General features: G+C 53.0%; 8 protein-coding genes across 8 annotated transcripts; 5 read left to right on the top strand and 3 right to left on the bottom strand.

Annotated features, from left to right (window-relative positions):
• Positions 1 to 1,778: 1,778 nt before the first annotated feature.
• CLAFUR5_02474 (uncharacterized protein) lies at positions 1,779 to 2,771 on the bottom strand (the record flags this gene model as incomplete). Its single annotated transcript, XM_047901622.1, has 2 exons — positions 1,779 to 2,441; positions 2,496 to 2,771. The coding sequence occupies 2 exons, from the start codon at positions 2,769 to 2,771 to the stop codon at positions 1,779 to 1,781; spliced, it is 939 nt and encodes a 312-aa protein (XP_047757976.1).
• Positions 2,772 to 3,618: 847 nt separating this feature from the next.
• On the top strand, positions 3,619 to 5,649 carry CLAFUR5_02473 (Benzoylformate decarboxylase; the record flags this gene model as incomplete). Its single annotated transcript, XM_047901621.1, has 3 exons — positions 3,619 to 4,598; positions 4,716 to 5,409; positions 5,476 to 5,649. 3 exons carry the CDS (start codon positions 3,619 to 3,621, stop codon positions 5,647 to 5,649), a joined length of 1,848 nt encoding a protein of 615 aa, XP_047757973.1.
• Positions 5,650 to 6,295: 646 nt separating this feature from the next.
• CLAFUR5_02472 (uncharacterized protein) lies at positions 6,296 to 7,056 on the top strand (the record flags this gene model as incomplete). Its single annotated transcript, XM_047901620.1, has 2 exons — positions 6,296 to 6,394; positions 6,454 to 7,056. The coding sequence occupies 2 exons, from the start codon at positions 6,296 to 6,298 to the stop codon at positions 7,054 to 7,056; spliced, it is 702 nt and encodes a 233-aa protein (XP_047757974.1).
• A 543-nt stretch (positions 7,057 to 7,599) lies between these two features.
• CLAFUR5_02471 (uncharacterized protein) lies at positions 7,600 to 8,085 on the top strand (the record flags this gene model as incomplete). The annotated part of the gene is made up of 1 exon (XM_047901619.1): positions 7,600 to 8,085. The coding sequence occupies one exon, from the start codon at positions 7,600 to 7,602 to the stop codon at positions 8,083 to 8,085; it is 486 nt and encodes a 161-aa protein (XP_047757971.1).
• A 385-nt stretch (positions 8,086 to 8,470) lies between these two features.
• On the top strand, positions 8,471 to 8,890 carry CLAFUR5_02470 (uncharacterized protein; the record flags this gene model as incomplete). The annotated part of the gene is made up of 1 exon (XM_047901618.1): positions 8,471 to 8,890. One exon carries the CDS (start codon positions 8,471 to 8,473, stop codon positions 8,888 to 8,890), a length of 420 nt encoding a protein of 139 aa, XP_047757972.1.
• Positions 8,891 to 9,500: 610 nt separating this feature from the next.
• CLAFUR5_02469 (uncharacterized protein) lies at positions 9,501 to 11,918 on the top strand (the record flags this gene model as incomplete). The annotated part of the gene is made up of 1 exon (XM_047901617.1): positions 9,501 to 11,918. One exon carries the CDS (start codon positions 9,501 to 9,503, stop codon positions 11,916 to 11,918), a length of 2,418 nt encoding a protein of 805 aa, XP_047758810.1.
• A 181-nt stretch (positions 11,919 to 12,099) lies between these two features.
• CLAFUR5_02468 (Alpha-glucosides permease MPH3) lies at positions 12,100 to 13,793 on the bottom strand (the record flags this gene model as incomplete). The annotated part of the gene is made up of 3 exons (XM_047901616.1): positions 12,100 to 12,314; positions 12,367 to 13,546; positions 13,599 to 13,793. 3 exons carry the CDS (start codon positions 13,791 to 13,793, stop codon positions 12,100 to 12,102), a joined length of 1,590 nt encoding a protein of 529 aa, XP_047758809.1.
• A 1,479-nt stretch (positions 13,794 to 15,272) lies between these two features.
• CLAFUR5_02467 (uncharacterized protein) lies at positions 15,273 to 15,953 on the bottom strand (the record flags this gene model as incomplete). The annotated part of the gene is made up of 1 exon (XM_047901615.1): positions 15,273 to 15,953. One exon carries the CDS (start codon positions 15,951 to 15,953, stop codon positions 15,273 to 15,275), a length of 681 nt encoding a protein of 226 aa, XP_047758806.1.
• Between the last annotated feature and the right edge of the window lie 228 nt (positions 15,954 to 16,181).

The following is a 16,181-nucleotide window of genomic DNA, read 5'->3' as shown; positions in this document are numbered from 1 at the left end:
AAAACTCTAGTATATACGTTATTTACCCGTAATAGTACTACTAATAGCGTCCGTATCGACGCCTTAAATTAGTACGTCTAGTACCGCTATAAGGGTAAGGATTATATTCAGCTTTAGGATATGTCTATCTTTCTATCTCTACTCGAATAAACTCTTCTAGCCGCATATCGTCTTATTAACCTACTCTCGTCGTCCGATTAACCTACTTAATCTTATACGACTTATAGTTTACTAAATAACCCTACTCGTAGGCGACCTACTATATATCGGATATCGTAGAGCTATAGACCTTAGGCACGGTACTAGTATTTAACCTACTCTACTATATCAAGTAGGTAGGTTAAATACTAGTACCGTAATTAATAGAGGTAATTAGCGACCGGTATATTATAGTAGTACTTTTAAATATAACAAGGGCTATAAGAGTACTTTCTTAACATAATATAAGGACATAGCGGTATGTCTTTACTATAAAGCGACACGGCGGTATTTTACGACCTAATAAGGGACATGGGAGTATTTCACCGCTTCGGCATCTGTCGAACCGTACTGTGCCCGGTAGCACAAGCAAGATACGGCATCACAGTCTCCCCTTTACCACAGCAACAATCCCTCTCGCAACCAGACAGTCAAGCAGATCCTGAAGTCGGACTTCATCAAGTACAGCCAAGCTCTGATCGACGACCCTGCATTCATGAAAGGTGGCGCCAGGAGGAGGGATCCTGTCCTTTTGACTCTGCCAAGAGAGGCTTACGATGTTCAGACTGCCGTTGACGGTCTCGTCGACTCCAAGAATTGGGCCAATCCATGTCGCCTTGTGGACAGAATGCTTGATGGTATTTCTACTGGCCTTTTTACAGTCGAGCATAATCGGGTGGTGTACGTTAGGGAGGTCAAGGCGCTGGCTCGGAAGGACCCAGGAGCGTTTAATGGCTGGGATAGAGGGACTGAGGATGGGATGCGTGTCGCTGGATCGTTGTAGGAGGGTTTTGTCATTGGAGTAGTTGGATGGCGAAACGATGATGTCAAGCGTTGGAACAGCTCTTCTCGGAAATGTGCTCACTTTCCGAAGCTGATGACTCGTCGTACACTTTCAATCGCCATCGTGTGATGCCTTGAGGCTGACATGGGCGTCCTCTTGCCATGAGTCCGGTTGATTCTGTGCTCAAGCGGGAGACAAGAAAGTGGTCCAAGGAGACCGGGGCGCGTTCGGCGGCGAGCTGCGTATGTTGCAGCAAACATGTGCAGGGCGTCCTTGAGAAGATCATAAGCTGTTGCGCAGCAGGAGTGACGAGATCATTGACGGATCGTGTGGCATCGGCATTCGATAGTGCCAGAATTTCAAAAGCTCTCCGGTGGTATTGACGTAGAAAAGGTCGCCTGCCGCTGATAGTTGCACCAGCGTCAGCCTCAAGAATTCCGTGCCACGTATGTTGATGGTGTCTTTCAAGCATTGGCTGCGCTGTATCTCCATAAAGTGGTATGTTGAACACAAAGGCGGTCTGCAAAGCTCGCGTAACATCATCCGCGACAGCAACATCAAGGAGCTTCCCGACGGTAATATACCAGAGCGAGCGCAAGGTAGTATCGCTGGCACAAAAACGTCGGCTTAGGGAAATACAGTACTACATACCTATCTCACACACGAGGAGACATACCATCCATTCATTCCATCCGTGTGTGGCGCCAGACGCCGCATCAAGCTCATCCTTGCGTCTCGAACTCCATAGCATGGTTATCGACCAGCCTCTGTCCAACAATCAGCATATCCATTCCACTCATCGAGAAACCTCTTGTCCATCACGCGCCTTCCTATACTCAGTTTCCTGCTCCACTTGGATTTCCTCGAGCTGCTTCGCAACATCCTCCAAGATCTCTGCAGATCGCATGTGGTACTCAGCTTGTGCCTTGGCCAACTCTACCAAATTCCTCATTGGCTCGGGTGTGTCCAGGACATTCCTCATAATGCTTGTAGCCTCATCGACCTTCTCAACGAATTGATCTTCCGCCTGCTCGATGGCGCGACGCTGCTGCTCGGTGTAGCTCTCCTCATGCTTACCGCCGGCCGCAGCCTTGGACTTGGCGGCATCGAGTTGGAGACGGGCGTTCTGGACGGCGGTGCGGGCTTTGTCTGCGGACTTGATGCTCTGGTTGAGAGTTGTGCTCCAGCCCGCCAGGAACTTGCCCTGGATCTTCTCATCTTGATCGAGACGTGCCTCGCCGACTTTCTCGGAGGAGATGGCGAGCTTCTCGAGACCTTGTGCGAGTGGGTCGGGCTCGGTGGAGCCTTGGGGTGTGGCGGTGGAGATGGTCTGCGAGCCGGAGAGGCAGGCGCGAGCGATGGCGTGGGCGAAGGTCTTTGGCTGTGGCTTGGCGGAGGGTGGTGCGGTGAAGGCTGCTTGGGCCTCGCTGGCGTTGCTGGCCTTGGAGAGGAGGTTCACCTGTGGTATAGCGTTAGGTCACGCGACATGTCTCATTTCACAATCATTTCCTACCTTATCGCTGATACTCCTGCCCAAGTCCTGGAAGCTCTCGCGGACATTTGGTGGGTAGTCGTAAGCCTCGTTGGCATACTGGCTGGTTGCAGCAAGCAGCTTGGAGTGTGTCTGCTTCAGCGCATCGATGCGCGTTTCGAGCTCAACGTAGTCGTGCGGCAGTTCGGTCTTCTCGGTCGCATTGCCGGTGCGCTCCTTGATCCATTGCTGCGACTGGGTCGCGAAGGGTGTGATGCTGTTGGAGACGGTGCTGGTCCACGACTTGAACTTGTCCATGCTGAATCCTCGTTGTCGCGTGGTAGCGGGGTCGGATGTGGTGGGAAGAGTGTTGGGAGGGTGGGTGAGGGCTTCTGCTTCTGCCTCTGCTTGGTGAGCGGCCACAATTCACGGTGTTGTCAATGTCAATGTCAATGGTCGAGTCGTATGTTGCGTGTTGGGCGAGATCAGGGTCTAGCGGAAATGCGAAATGCCCGCGACCCACTACGTGTCACTCTTGCATGTGACACAGTGTTTCTTTGTACCTCACAGTGACACAGTCGCTGTCGTTTGGAACGCAGCCAGACTCAGGTGACAACATCATGCCAACACACACTCGCTTGCCTTCTTGCTGTCTACGACGCCATACTACATGCACACGGCATCTCAACCCCTTGAGTTGGCTCCTTCAATATTTAGTGGCAGGCACCATCAAAACTACTTGGCCTCACCCAAGATCGTTGCACAACAACTTCTCATCGGCCAGCCTTGTTCCTCCTTCCTTCTTCACCACAGCACTTTCGCATCGCCACATCCTCTTCAGAATCACCATCCCGTCCCACTCTCCTGCCCTTGTTCTCCCACTCGACACCGACCTCGCTGACTCGCGGAATCAATACCGTTCAATGCAGGGGAAACGGCCTATCATGAGGGGCACATCTCATCGAGTCAATGCCAACCGAGAATCAAGACATGATCAGTAAGGAAGCGAGCATCCATTGATCCTGCCATCTCTTGATCTCACATCATTCCTTATCATTATCCTCAGCATAACACAGCAGGACAGCCATCACCAGACGGCGGGGCGTCAAAGAAACAGCTTCGAGAGCAGAGCCTCATATCATAGCTTCAGAACCACGACTCGACGATGTACACCGCCTCCTTCGCCTTCTTCGAAGCCCTCTGGGCCGCCGGCGTAACCCACGTCTTCGTAAACCTCGGCAGCGACCACCCCTCCATCATCGAAGCCATCGTCAAAGGCCGAAACGAAAAGCGCGGCCACTTCCCCCGAATCATAACATGTCCCAACGAAATGGTCGCCATGTCCATGGCCGACGGGTACGCCCGCCTGACCAACAAACCTCAATGCGTCCTCGTCCACGTGGACGTCGGAACGCAAGGTCTCGGTGCTGCGGTCCACAATGCGAGTTGTGGAAGGGCGCCGGTGCTAATATTTGCCGGCTTGAGTCCGTATACGATTGAGGGGGAGTATAGAGGGAGTCGGACGGAGTATATTCATTGGATTCAGGATGTGCCGGATCAGAAGGCGATTGTGAGTCAGTATTGTAGATATACGGGGGAGATCAAGAGAGGCAAGAACGTAAAACAGCTCGTCAACCGCGCTCTCAGCTTCGCAACGAGTGAGCCCAGAGGTCCCGTGTATCTCTGCGGCGCGCGCGAAGCTATGGAAGAAGAAATCGAACCCTACGAAATTCAGCAGGAGTTCTGGACACCTGCTGAGCTCGGCGGGCTGAGTATCAAACAGCTGAGGTTGGTCAGCGAGGCGTTGATGAGTGCGGCAGAGCCACTGGTGATCACGGGGTATTCTGGGAGGAATCATAATGCTGTGAAAGCGCTGGTGGACCTCGCGACGACGGTGAAGGGGCTGAGAGTGCTGGATACGGGTGGGAGTGATATGTGCTTCCCCGCGGATCATCCTGCGTGGCTGGGGTTGAGGTATGGGGTTGATGAGAGTATCAAGACGGCGGATGTGATTCTTGTGTTGGATTGTGATGTGCCTTGGATCCCGACGCAGTGTAAGCCGAGGAAGGATACGTTGATCTTTCAGATTGATGTGGATGCGTTGAAGCAGCAGATGCCGGTGCATTATATATATGCTATCGCAAGGTGAGTTCTCCTGGGCAGTTGACTGGTTGGACCTGGCTAGAGACGTGGCGCCAGAAAGCGATTGACTTCACCCAACCGTCTGCGCGAGCACCACAGCTAACACATCCTCCTCTATAGATACCGCGTCGACGCCGAAACAGCCCTCCTGCAAATCACAGCATACGTCAAGCAAAACATGACCGAGAACCTCCGATCGCCAGCCTTCCAAGACAGATGGTCGGCTCTTCAGCAGAAACACCAGCAACGGCTCGCCACGATTGCTTCTACCGTACATGTCAGTGAGGAGGGATACTTCGGCTGTTCGTACCTCATCTCGGAGGTCCGGAAAGCTTGTCCAAAGGATACGATTTGGGCGGTGGAAGCTGTGACAAATGCTGCGTTTGTGGCGGATCAGGTGCAGGCTACGATACCGGGGACCTGGATTAATTGTGGTGGTGGAGGACTGGGGTGGAGTGGAGGAGGTGCGTTGGGGATTAAGTTGGCGACGGATTTTGAGAATGGTGGGACTAACCAAGGTGATTGCAACGCAGGCGTTCGACGGTATGTGAGCATTGCTAACAGTTTCGCAGGCAAATTCGTCTGCCAGATTGTAGGCGATGGCACCTACCTCTTCTCGGTCCCAGGTTCGGTATACTGGATCGCACAACGATACAACATCCCCGTCCTCACAATCGTCCTGAACAACAAAGGCTGGAATGCGCCGAGGAAGAGCTTGGAGCTCGTGCATCCGCATGGTGAAGGATCGAAAGTGTCGAATGAGGAGCTGAATATATCGTTTGCGCCTACGCCAGACTACCCGGGCATTGCGAGGGTGAGTTGACCTTGGAAGCGCCTGGCGCATGGATCTTTCAAACGTGAGCTAACGGATTGTGCTCAGGCTGCGAGTGGCGGGAAATGCTGGGCCGATCATGCTGGCACTGCGCAAGAGCTGCAGGTTAAGCTGATGCAAGCTGTTGCTGCTGTGCAGAGCGGTGTCTCTGCTGTTCTTGATGCGCATCTTGATGGACCGCAGGGTAAGTATCCTGGTGAGAAGGCGGCGTTGGTAGGGTAGGCAGTCGTGACAACGACCAGCACGACACTTCCACACAACTGTTTCCCACAACACAGCAACACCGCTACGACTGATATGCCGCTCAATTATTTCGTGCGACGTGCGGTTGCTCCAAAGCCCGGAATCTGATGTTCTCGGCAAGCGGAGAAGCTTCACATGCAAGGCCAGGACATCCTTGCACGTGCTGCATGTGAATGTGGGGTACGACAGACGTCGCATACCATACCACGTTGGCCGCGTATACACTGCATCCTATGCAACTTTGACTTCATTGCTGCAGAGGAATTCGTGCTCAGCTGCTCGTCCCATTCGCGAACAGTTCTGAAACATAGACAGCAACTCTACAGGTAGGTTTACGGACTTCACGGCTCATGCACGGACCTTGGCGCCGACGGACATGTTGTCCTGCGGGTGGACGATGGTAAGACGAGGCCATCGTGAGGAGACAAGGTGTGGGATGTTAAGTACCTCCTTGAACTCTTGCGAGCTTTGGACGCCTCCTGCCACCTTTCATTTTCTGGAGTTACTTGTCAACGAGCCAGTCACAATAGCTTGGCGTTGCAGTGTAGTCGCTTTCCAGCAACGGCTTAGGACAAGCTCACGAACGATTCATAGTTGAAGACGAAGACGAAGAAGACGACCAATCATGGGCCTCATCAAAGGTGGCCTCTTGCGCCTGGTAGCCACGACATTGTACTTTTTGGCCTTCATCTGCTCCGTCTATATCATGGCCGCGACAGCTTGGGTAAAACCCTCCTCTCCGACAGCTCTACCCGCATCCACATGACTGACCTGCTCGTGTAGTTCCTCGCCCGCTTCCACAACGACTACAACGACTTCAACGACAACTTCAACGGAGGTGGCCGCAACAACGGTGGCTTCGGCGGCTTCGGCGGCGACTTTGAAGATTACTTCCCAGCACACAAACGCAACTACGCCATCATTGGGATGTCGGCCATTGCAACGCTATACACGTCTATCGCGATGCTGCTCACTTGCTGCCTTGCGGGGATCGGGTTCTTTGCCATCCTGGCGTTCCTGTTCGATATTTTGTTCGTGGTGGTTATGATTGCCATTGCGATCTTGACACGCTCGGCGAGACATGGTTGTGGCGACTTCGACCGTTTCCGCAGTAATCCCTTTGGTGCGGGGATTAACGGGGTTGGTGCTGGGCTTTTTAGAAGGAGCAGTACGTGCCGAATCTATGTGGGGACTTTCGCACTGGCCATTATTGGAGTCTTTGTGTTCTTCATGGCTGCCGCTGTGGCTTTGCTTTTGTTCAGAGGTGATAGGAGGGAAAGGGTCGTGGTTGTGGAGAAAGAGCCGAGACGGAGCCCGTTTAAGAGGAGGAGGAGGACGAGTAGGGAGGTGGAGAGGACGAGTGTGGAGAGTGCAAGGGAGGTTTGACTAGATCGGGAGATGGAGAGGGAGCTGGAAGATGTGAGTGTGGAGTTCAGTAGTATGAGTGAGCTGTTTTGGGATGCTGAGGAGGCGGTTGGGGAGGAGGAAGAGGAAATGGAGAGTGTTGGTATTAGGGGCGTTATCTCTAGGGATAGACAAAGTGATGGAAGTGGCAGTGGTGGTCGTGGGGAAGGTTGTATTGTGAAGTTCTCTAATGGCCCTGTTACCTTTCCGGCAAGGGTAAGGAGCACGACATCTTATCGTGGCACCAGGTTCGAAGAGCAGTTGTAGATCGTCGTTAACCGGTTAGTATGGATTTAATGTCACAGTTCGGACTTACTCGATGGCAGTCATGACGAGGATTGTGCAGGGGCTGCTCGGCAAGCCCCATGCGCTCAAACAAGTGTATCAATGAGCGTAGAAAGTTCGTTGCCTTCCATCAGCTTTCAGGCCCAGGACGGCAAATACTACAGGACAAACACATTCATCTACAAATTCCTACAATGCTCGGGGCGACTTCACACTCTTGACAGCCCCCACTAACACAAGATGCAGAACCAACAGCAATTCACGCTCCGTCCCATCACCACTTGGCCCATCCTGGTATGCTCCGTCCTCTGCAACGCACTCCTTACTGTCTCGGTGCACTTCATCCAGAAGCTGATCAATCACCACCTCCTCGCCGCAGCTCTCGACAAGACCGGTCCATTCAAAGAGACAAACCAGCCTCCAGCTCTCTGGCAAATCAACATCACCCATTGGCTCTTTCTCTGTCCTGTCACCGTATGGATATACTGGTATCTGTTCTTGAAGTTCGACCCAGCGCCAGGCGCGACTCAGAGGGACTATCAGAGTAAGGTTACGAAGTGGACGGTGATACTGGCAGGGATTACTTTGGTCCTATTTGTGGCGGATGTATTGCTCCTTACAAGGACTGAGTTGGTGTGTCCGTACGATGAAGATGTGAGCAAGTGCTGTTTATGGGATGAGCATGAGAGTTGTCCAGCGTTTGCGAAGGGATTGATGGGATGGTAGGAGAGTCGAAAGTGATGTTTAGGATGTTTGTGTCGAGGAATAGAGTGTGTCGGTTCCGATCGCCCAGTAGATCTATGCCTTGTACCAGAAAGGCACTTAAATGATGCGATCGCCTACGTTTGAAGACTTATTATACAACGTGAATCCCGAAGACAGTGAAGGAAGATCCTCCTCCTTGGCGTGGGCTGCTGAAGGATTGCTGGGCAGCTGGATTCGGTGTCAGTTCAAACCAGTCAGCTGAGGGCCCTTACCTTTCCCTTGACAGTAAGGACATTCACTTCAAAAATTGACATCCCTTCCACAGCTGTCCTAGAGGTCAAAGTCCTGCCTTCTCGTCGCTCACAACAAGACCAATTAACAACAACAAAGTCACAACACCCGCCAGATGGCTTTTGGAGCATTCGCCAACTTCGACCCATGGCGCCACACACCACCTCTCCTACTCGCCAGCATGATCGTATTCAACGGCTGGTACTTCCCATTTGTGGTCGGCCCAGCACGCTCTTTACTCAAGTTCGGCTTCACCCCTTGCATCGCAAAGTCCAGAGAAGCTGGCGTACTCAACATGATCCAGTCGGCTCGAGTCACGACGATTGGTCTCGCGGTATGGGGATGCTACCTCGTTGGACAGTACAAGGCTGTTGATATCGTGCTTGCGAGCATGGGGTACGTGGCGGTCGTCGATGCGTACGTCATGTCGAAGGAAGGCGCGGACGGGTCGGTCGCGTTTCGTGGGATTAGTACTGGACTGGTTGCTGCTTGGGGATTGTTTGGCATGACGACTGGGACGTCCATCTTCTCGTAGACTGTGATCATGGTGGAGGAGGCAGACGGGAAGAAGGCTGGGATGTAGTGGATCGAGAATATCTCGGCGTGGATCTGGCCGTCCTCTCCTGCCCGAGTATGCGCACACTTCAACACCTTTCACAACTCTTACTCTTGCCCACAATACGGGGGTCTTCTGGTGTCCACCATCAGCTATCCCACAAATGTGGCCTGCAAGCACTCTCGCACGAGCCAGAACACGAGAGCGATACGGCCGGAGCCGTCCTCCACATCGGGATCCTTCCAGACGCATCCTTGGAAAGTCAGCACCAGCATAGATCCCTGAATGGCATCCCTCCTTCGGCCAGATCTACCACGAGATCTCCTCTGTTGCAACCTCGTGCCACGACTCACGAGAGCTCAAGATGATCTCCAGACGTTTCCAACAGCTCATGGTTTCCCCTCACTCCTCCGCAAACTCTCCCCGGACTTTGACCACAGGCACGAACGTGATGTCAGGCCGTTACCTTGACCATTGCACTGCATGTTGTGGTGAAGCATGTTACCTACGACCATCGTAAGGTTGAAGAGGTAGGTCAGATACATCCTTCCCTTCTATCCCAACGTAGCGGCCGTTTAGACTGCACAGAATGAGTCGATTACTCTCGACACTGTTTGTGTCTTTGGCTGCAGCACAACACGACTGGTCTCAATATGTCAACCCTTTCATCGGCGGAGAAGGTCCCATCCCAGGGCAGGCTTTCGGCGGCGGTGACATTTTCGTGGGTGGTGCAGTACCGTTCGGAGTCGCAAAGGTCGGCATCGATACCTACGAGACGAACCTGACTCTCTCAACGATCAATGGCGGTTGGACACCGCAAGGTCTTGTCACTGGAGTGAGCATGATGCATGAGTCGGGCACCGGTGGACCTCCCAAGTATGGCATCATCTCTCAGATGCCTTTGACGACCATGGATGCGCCGGTCAATATTCTCGACAACACGACGTACTGGCAAGAAAGAGTTGGCAATGACAGCGCAAGCGTTGGGTACTTCAAGACGAAGCTTGAGAACGATGTGACAATTCAGGTAGGAGGAGCTCGGCATAGTGGTATCATGCAGTATGATTTCCCTGCCGGTGACAAGTACGTTCTGGTGGATGTGTCCCACTTCTTGTCGAACCCTGGAGGGTCGAATGAAGATCAGTTCTACGATGGCGGTGAGATACACATTGAAGACGATGGGCGACAGTACACCGGCTATGGATCGTATGGTGGAGGTTTCAGCGACAGTGCCCCGGCAACAACGTACTTCTGCGGAGAGTTCGAAGGCGCGCCCGAGGAAGCGCATACTTTTCGAGGTCGGAACACTGTGCCAGTACGCCGTCAGCATGTTCTCTCGGATGCAGCCATACCGCATCCGACTTTCCGCAATCGTGGCACTGAAACTTCTGGTCCGTTGACAGATCGAGTGGGAGCTGTCTTTTCGTTCTCCGACTCGTCCGCGGCAACTGTCAAGTCGAGGGTCGGCATCTCGTTCATCTCCGTCGAGAAGGCCTGTCAATTTAAGAACGATGAGATCAAATCGTGGAATTTGAACGACACTGTCTCTGCTGCAGTCGTTGAGTGGAACCAGGACGTTTTTAGCAAGATCCAGGTCCCAACAGACTCGAACCAGAACCGAACGAACCTGGTATTACTGTACTCATCCCTGTACTTCATGCACCTGATGCCATCAAATCGATCTGGAGAGAATCCATTGTGGGAACCAGACGACTCTTGGGACGACTTTTACACTTTGTGGGACATCTTCCGCTGTACAGTGTCGCTTTATCATCTTATTCAACCGGAGTGTTACCAAAGCATGATCCGCGCCATCATCGATGTCTGGAAGTACGAAGGCTTCATGCCAGACGGGCGAAGTGGCAACTCCAATGGCTTGGTACAGGGAGGAAGCAACGCCGACAATGTCTTGGCAGATGCTTATGTGAAAGGCTTGCCTAACATTAATTGGACCGAAGGCTACCAAGCTATGGTCAAGGATGCTGAAGTCGTGCCATTTAACAGCTTCAACCAAATCGATCCCACGAATGGTATTCAGCAAGGACGTGGGGCGCTTTACGACTGGTTGCCTCTGGGCTATGTGTCGTCGGACAAGAGTACCCGGGCCATCTCGCGTACCATAGAGTACTCGCTCAACGACTACTCACTGTCTGTGGTCGCTCAAGGTGAAGCACCTGACGACGTGCAAAAGTACTTGAATCGTTCCGCGAACTGGCAGAACATCTGGGCTCACAACTTCACGCACAAAGGCTTCACCGGCTTCCCAGCTCCTCGTCTTGCATCCGGCCAGATCAACATTACAGACTATAACCCTGCTCTGTGTGGCGGCTGCGAATGGTCTTCCATCACCTACGAAGGCACGCCATTTGAGTACGCCTTCACTGTACCCCACGACATGGAGACATTGATCGACTTCATGGGCGGCCCACACGAGTTCGAACGGCGACTAGATTATATATTCCAGCCGAACACGTCTGAGCAGGACCTAGGCGACAACGGTGCCAGTATCAATACTATCATGAACATCGGCAATGAGCCTGACTTCGCCACGCCTTACGAGTACCACTACCTCAAAAAGCAAGCCAAGAGCGTGCAACAATCCCGGGCTTTGGCTAATCAGTACTTCAAAGACGCCACATACGGCGTGCCGGGCAATTCCGATGCTGGTGCTCTCAACTCGTGGTTGGTTTGGCAGATGTTGGGGATGTACCCTGTCGTCACGCAAACCACGTATTTGCTCGTTTCGCCGTGGTTTAGCGAGGTCAACATGACTGTCAATGGGAACAGGACACTGAGAATTACCGCGACTGGTCTGGACAATGCAGAGAGCTATTATGTGCAGTCGATGAAGATTAATGGGCAAGACTGGGATAGGAACTGGTTTGAGCATAAGGATGTCATGGTCGATGGAGGCACTATTGAGTTCGAGCTTGGGGGCGAGATGAAGGCATGGGAGAGTGGCGTTGTGCCACCGAGTCCTGGGCATTTCACGAAGCCAAGGCCATGAAGCATGAATCGACAATAGCTAGAGCCTGAAGTGCAAAGATATCGTTCAGTTGTACGGACTACATCTGGTACGAATCCGCCTTCAAGCATTCTTGGGCAGATACTGTTCAGGCTGACTACGACAGATGATCTCGACTCAACATAGTAACATGCAATGAATCCTTTCCCGAGCACACTTTTGTCTACTCGTCGTCGTTGACGTCGATCTCCGTCTTCTTCCATTGTCTTGCTGGAATCTTGCGCTTGAACATAATATCGATCTCACGGTATGAGCGGTTCTTCATCTCTGGCAGCTGGAAGTATGCGACGATCAAGCAGATCAAGCCGGTTGCACCCCAAACGTAACCGCACTTGGCACCAAGGTTTCCACCGGTTGGGTTGAGCATGTATGAGGCCACTGTTGAAAGGTTAGCGGAGCGATTAAGAACGGTGGAGAGGATAAGACTTACGGAAGATGCAAGGAATCTCGATAATGTAGTATGTCGCACGTCCCATACCAGTTGTGAGCGGCCTGAGACGAATGGCAGATGTCTCACCAATGATGACCCACGAGGCTGGAGCGGGACCAAGGGTGAAGAGGACTGAGACGATCAGGCCCAACGATGCTTGTGCTAGCGAAGCGGACTTGCCACCACCAACGGAACCAGAAATACCCAGAGCGACCAGGAGAATGGTGTTGGCAGCCGAACCCCAGAGGTAGATGGATCGTCTTCCGAAGTAAGTTGTCAGGATCCAGGAAAGCATGACGAAGATCATCTGCAGCGCGGAGGTGATTAAGCCAAGAGCGAAAGCAGTGTCGGTCGATACCTTTGCCTGTGTGAAGAAGTACACGGCCTGGTTGGCGATAAGATTACCTGTCAAGTTCTGCGCTGCGTACACACCACAGACGATGAGTGTTCGGCGCAAGTCGATACCCTTGAAAAGTTCGATGTGGTTCGGTGATTTGGTAGTTGATTCCATCTCAATGACACGACGCATCATGGCAACGGTTTCGGTGACCTTTGCCTCGGATCTGCGGCCAAGACGTGCAACGGATTTGGCGGCATCTTCAAGTCGTCCCTTGCGTGTCAACCACCACGGCGACTCGGGGGAGAAGAAAATCAGGATGGCGAGTGGCGTGGGGAACATCCACTGCAGCGCGATCGGGATCCTGTATGCGTCTGAGTGGTCGAGAGTTTGATAGTGGTAGGTGACGGCGCCAACGATGATACTGCCGATGGCCCAGAACATTTGCAGCATCTGAGTGGCTGGCGCACGCAGCTGAATAGGCACAATCTCACTGCAGTAGGCTGGTGCGTTGGCGATGAAGATACCCCACGGGATACCCTCAAGGATTTGGGCGGCGAAGTATACAGGCAGGCTGTCGCCGAAGTAGAAGATGAAGATGAAGGCGTTGAGTAGCATGAGGCCGGTAATGTTTGCCCAGCGGTATCCGATGCGGCTCGTGAGCGGACCAGCAAGGAAGACGCCGATCAAGGCACCGAGTTGACCAGAGACCTGGAGCGAGGACTGCCATTTGGTCACCACGACGTACGCTTGGGTGCCTTCGTCGTACACGCCGTAGCGTCTGGTGAATGCAGGGAGCGCGAGGAAGTTGTTCATCAGGAAGACGTCGTATGACTCCATGATCTGGTGATGGTTAGCCTTCCGCCTCGCATAGAGCTTACGAGTTTATACTCACAATGGTGCAAGAGATGATGAATGCCCAGAAGGAGGCCATTGGATATGCCCTCACGGCCTCCAACACGGTCATGTTATGCTCTGCATTCTCAGCCTCGATCGCATCGGCCTTGTAGTCAGCGATGTCCGCCTTCCCGGAGTAGACAGCCGTGTGCTCGACATGAGCCTTCTCGTCGTCGTGGTCCATGACGGCCATTTTGCTTCCAGCCTCTACTCGATGAACGAGGAGTTTCAGGCGGATGAGGTTCCTTCGAAGGGTTGTGCGAGGAATAGGCAGAGGAAGATGCAGAGCAGCACGTGGCACAGCGAGCAGGGAATGGCTCGTCTTTGTATTGTTTCAGCTCCAGGTGGAGAGAGTGTGGAGCCGCTCGAGGCCCGGGGTTGTTTTCCCGGGGTAGAGCATGTCAAGCGCCACGTTGTGCCTTTACCCACCGGGCTAGATGCTACCGAGCGGTAGTTTGCATGCCTCGGTCACTGTAGAAATGGAGGTCAGCCTGCTTCAGGAACAGCTTGCGATAATGGGCGCTCGTGGTTCGTCAGGCTATGGCCAAGGTTGTCGCGGGTACCAAGCAATGCGTGGTCAGCACGTGTTTAGGCTTGTTCGTACAAGAGTCGCGTGAGGCTCAGGCGTGGACGGGGTCGGAGGCGATTGGTGGAAAATCGTAAGCGTGGCGTTCATGGGTAAGATCGACGGCAGTAGGGGTCGCTCGTATTGCGACCACATGATACCGTGCATGGGAAATGCAGGGCTGTTCTCAGCTCGTTGTCACCGCACCCTCGTTCATACCACGACCGTGGTACTGTATGCACATTCGCGACGCTCGAGCACAGTCGAGCGCGTCAAGTGGTAGAACAAAATCTACACACAATGTTAACCCAGATCATGAGGTTGCCCGAGCAGACGAAGCTGCTGGAGATGATGAACATCCTTCTTCTCCGAATATCAGTACGGGCACACTGAAGGGCTGTCAAGTGCAAAGTCGAGCCCAATCAAAGGTTGAAGCATATCTGCAGCCCGATGTAAGACTTACAACTCAAGCCAGAGTCGTTATGAGGCACCAAGCCGCCTTTCGCATTGGTACTCATGGCAAAGGAGCTGCGTGCAGGACACCGTTGAGGATATGCTGTCAAGTACGACCAAGAGCTGGATAGCGGCAGTCACCACGGAAGTCGTACGAACAAGGCGTGCCATGTGTGCGGTCTATGCACCTGCTCCTGTGCATCCTGCAGATTGGAGACCTACCACGAGCTTGTACTGAGCTTGTCGTCGCACTGCGATGCTGCACTTCGGGTGCTTCTTCACCGAAGTTCGCTCTCTTTGTTAAATGACAGCAAGCGTTGCTGCAGTGGCTGCATGAGATCCTTTATCGTGCTGTCGCAAGTGTGGAATACACGCACTGTCAAGACGATCTCAGCGTGGAGTGTAGTCTGGAGTCTGCGATACAAGTAGAGCACTCTAAGCAACGCTCTTGGCCTCAGTACACGTAGCATAAAAACGCGAAGCCGCCGCTGCAGGACCAGGGAAGATGACGAGAAGTGAACATTCCGAGTATTGTAGTCGACTGCGAAAGGCTAGATGCATGACAGTCAGCAGTTTGAAGCGTTGTGTCCGACGTGGCATCAAGACCTTTGTTGCTTAAATGGTCGCGAGGTTTCATTCCACGAAGCAACGTGGTCAGGCTGCGACATCGTGCTGCTGACCCTCATCCAAGTAGCCCAAACCACGGAACGCCCTGTCCAAAATGCCCCTCAAGACCTCTTGCTTCCTCGCAGTATACTGATCCATGATCTCATTCTTCTCCCTACTCGCGGCCGCACAGTCCATCTTCGTCTTCGCATACAGTTTTCGATCATCCTCATGCTCCTTCAACCGATCTCTGAAGATACGATGCCTCTCCACTTCCGCGCAATGCGGCCCAAAGACGTGCAAGTTGCATGACATCGGCTCGTGGCCTGCGAAGAAGCGGTGCTCGTGCCATGCGGGCTCGCGGAGAAGGAACTGGAAGCCGGCCGCTTCGAGCTGTGGGACGTAGTGGGGTTCGGCGGAGAGAGTGTTGTCAGAGAGGACGAGGTCTATGTCAATCACGGCTTTGGCAGGGAGGTTGGGAACGGAAGTCGACCCAATGTGATTGATGGCGAGGATGCTGATCGCATTGCTGTCCTGCAAGACCGTCTCGATACGTGCCTTCAACGTCTTGAAGCGCTCAACCCATTGAGGATCTGGTGGGAGGATTGCGATCTCCGGGGCTTTCACTTTCCGGAACGCGACGCGTTGCACCAAGTCGAAGGGGATCTCCTGAGAGTTGACAATGTCTTCAATAGAGACCCCGTTAACTGTTTGGTTTGTGGAACTCATGGCTGTGGGCGGCTGCACAAATTTACAGCTTGAAGTCGTTCGAGTCAGCCTGAATCTGCGTTGTCCCTATTCGGCCGATAGTATGATCCAAGGCATACTTAAGACCAGTGTCCTCAGCATCGCTTTGTCTGCCAGCATGTGTAGCGTAAGTGGACACAGCGTAATGCCAAACAAAATGCTTCGGGACGACGTTACTATACAATTGATTAATTAATTATTCTACGAACG

Source organism: Fulvia fulva, chromosome 2 (assembly GCF_020509005.1).
Source record: "Fulvia fulva chromosome 2, complete sequence".
In the NCBI taxonomy this organism is placed as follows: Eukaryota; Fungi; Ascomycota; class Dothideomycetes; order Mycosphaerellales; family Mycosphaerellaceae; genus Fulvia; species Fulvia fulva.
This window is presented reverse-complemented; position numbering and strand designations above follow the sequence as displayed.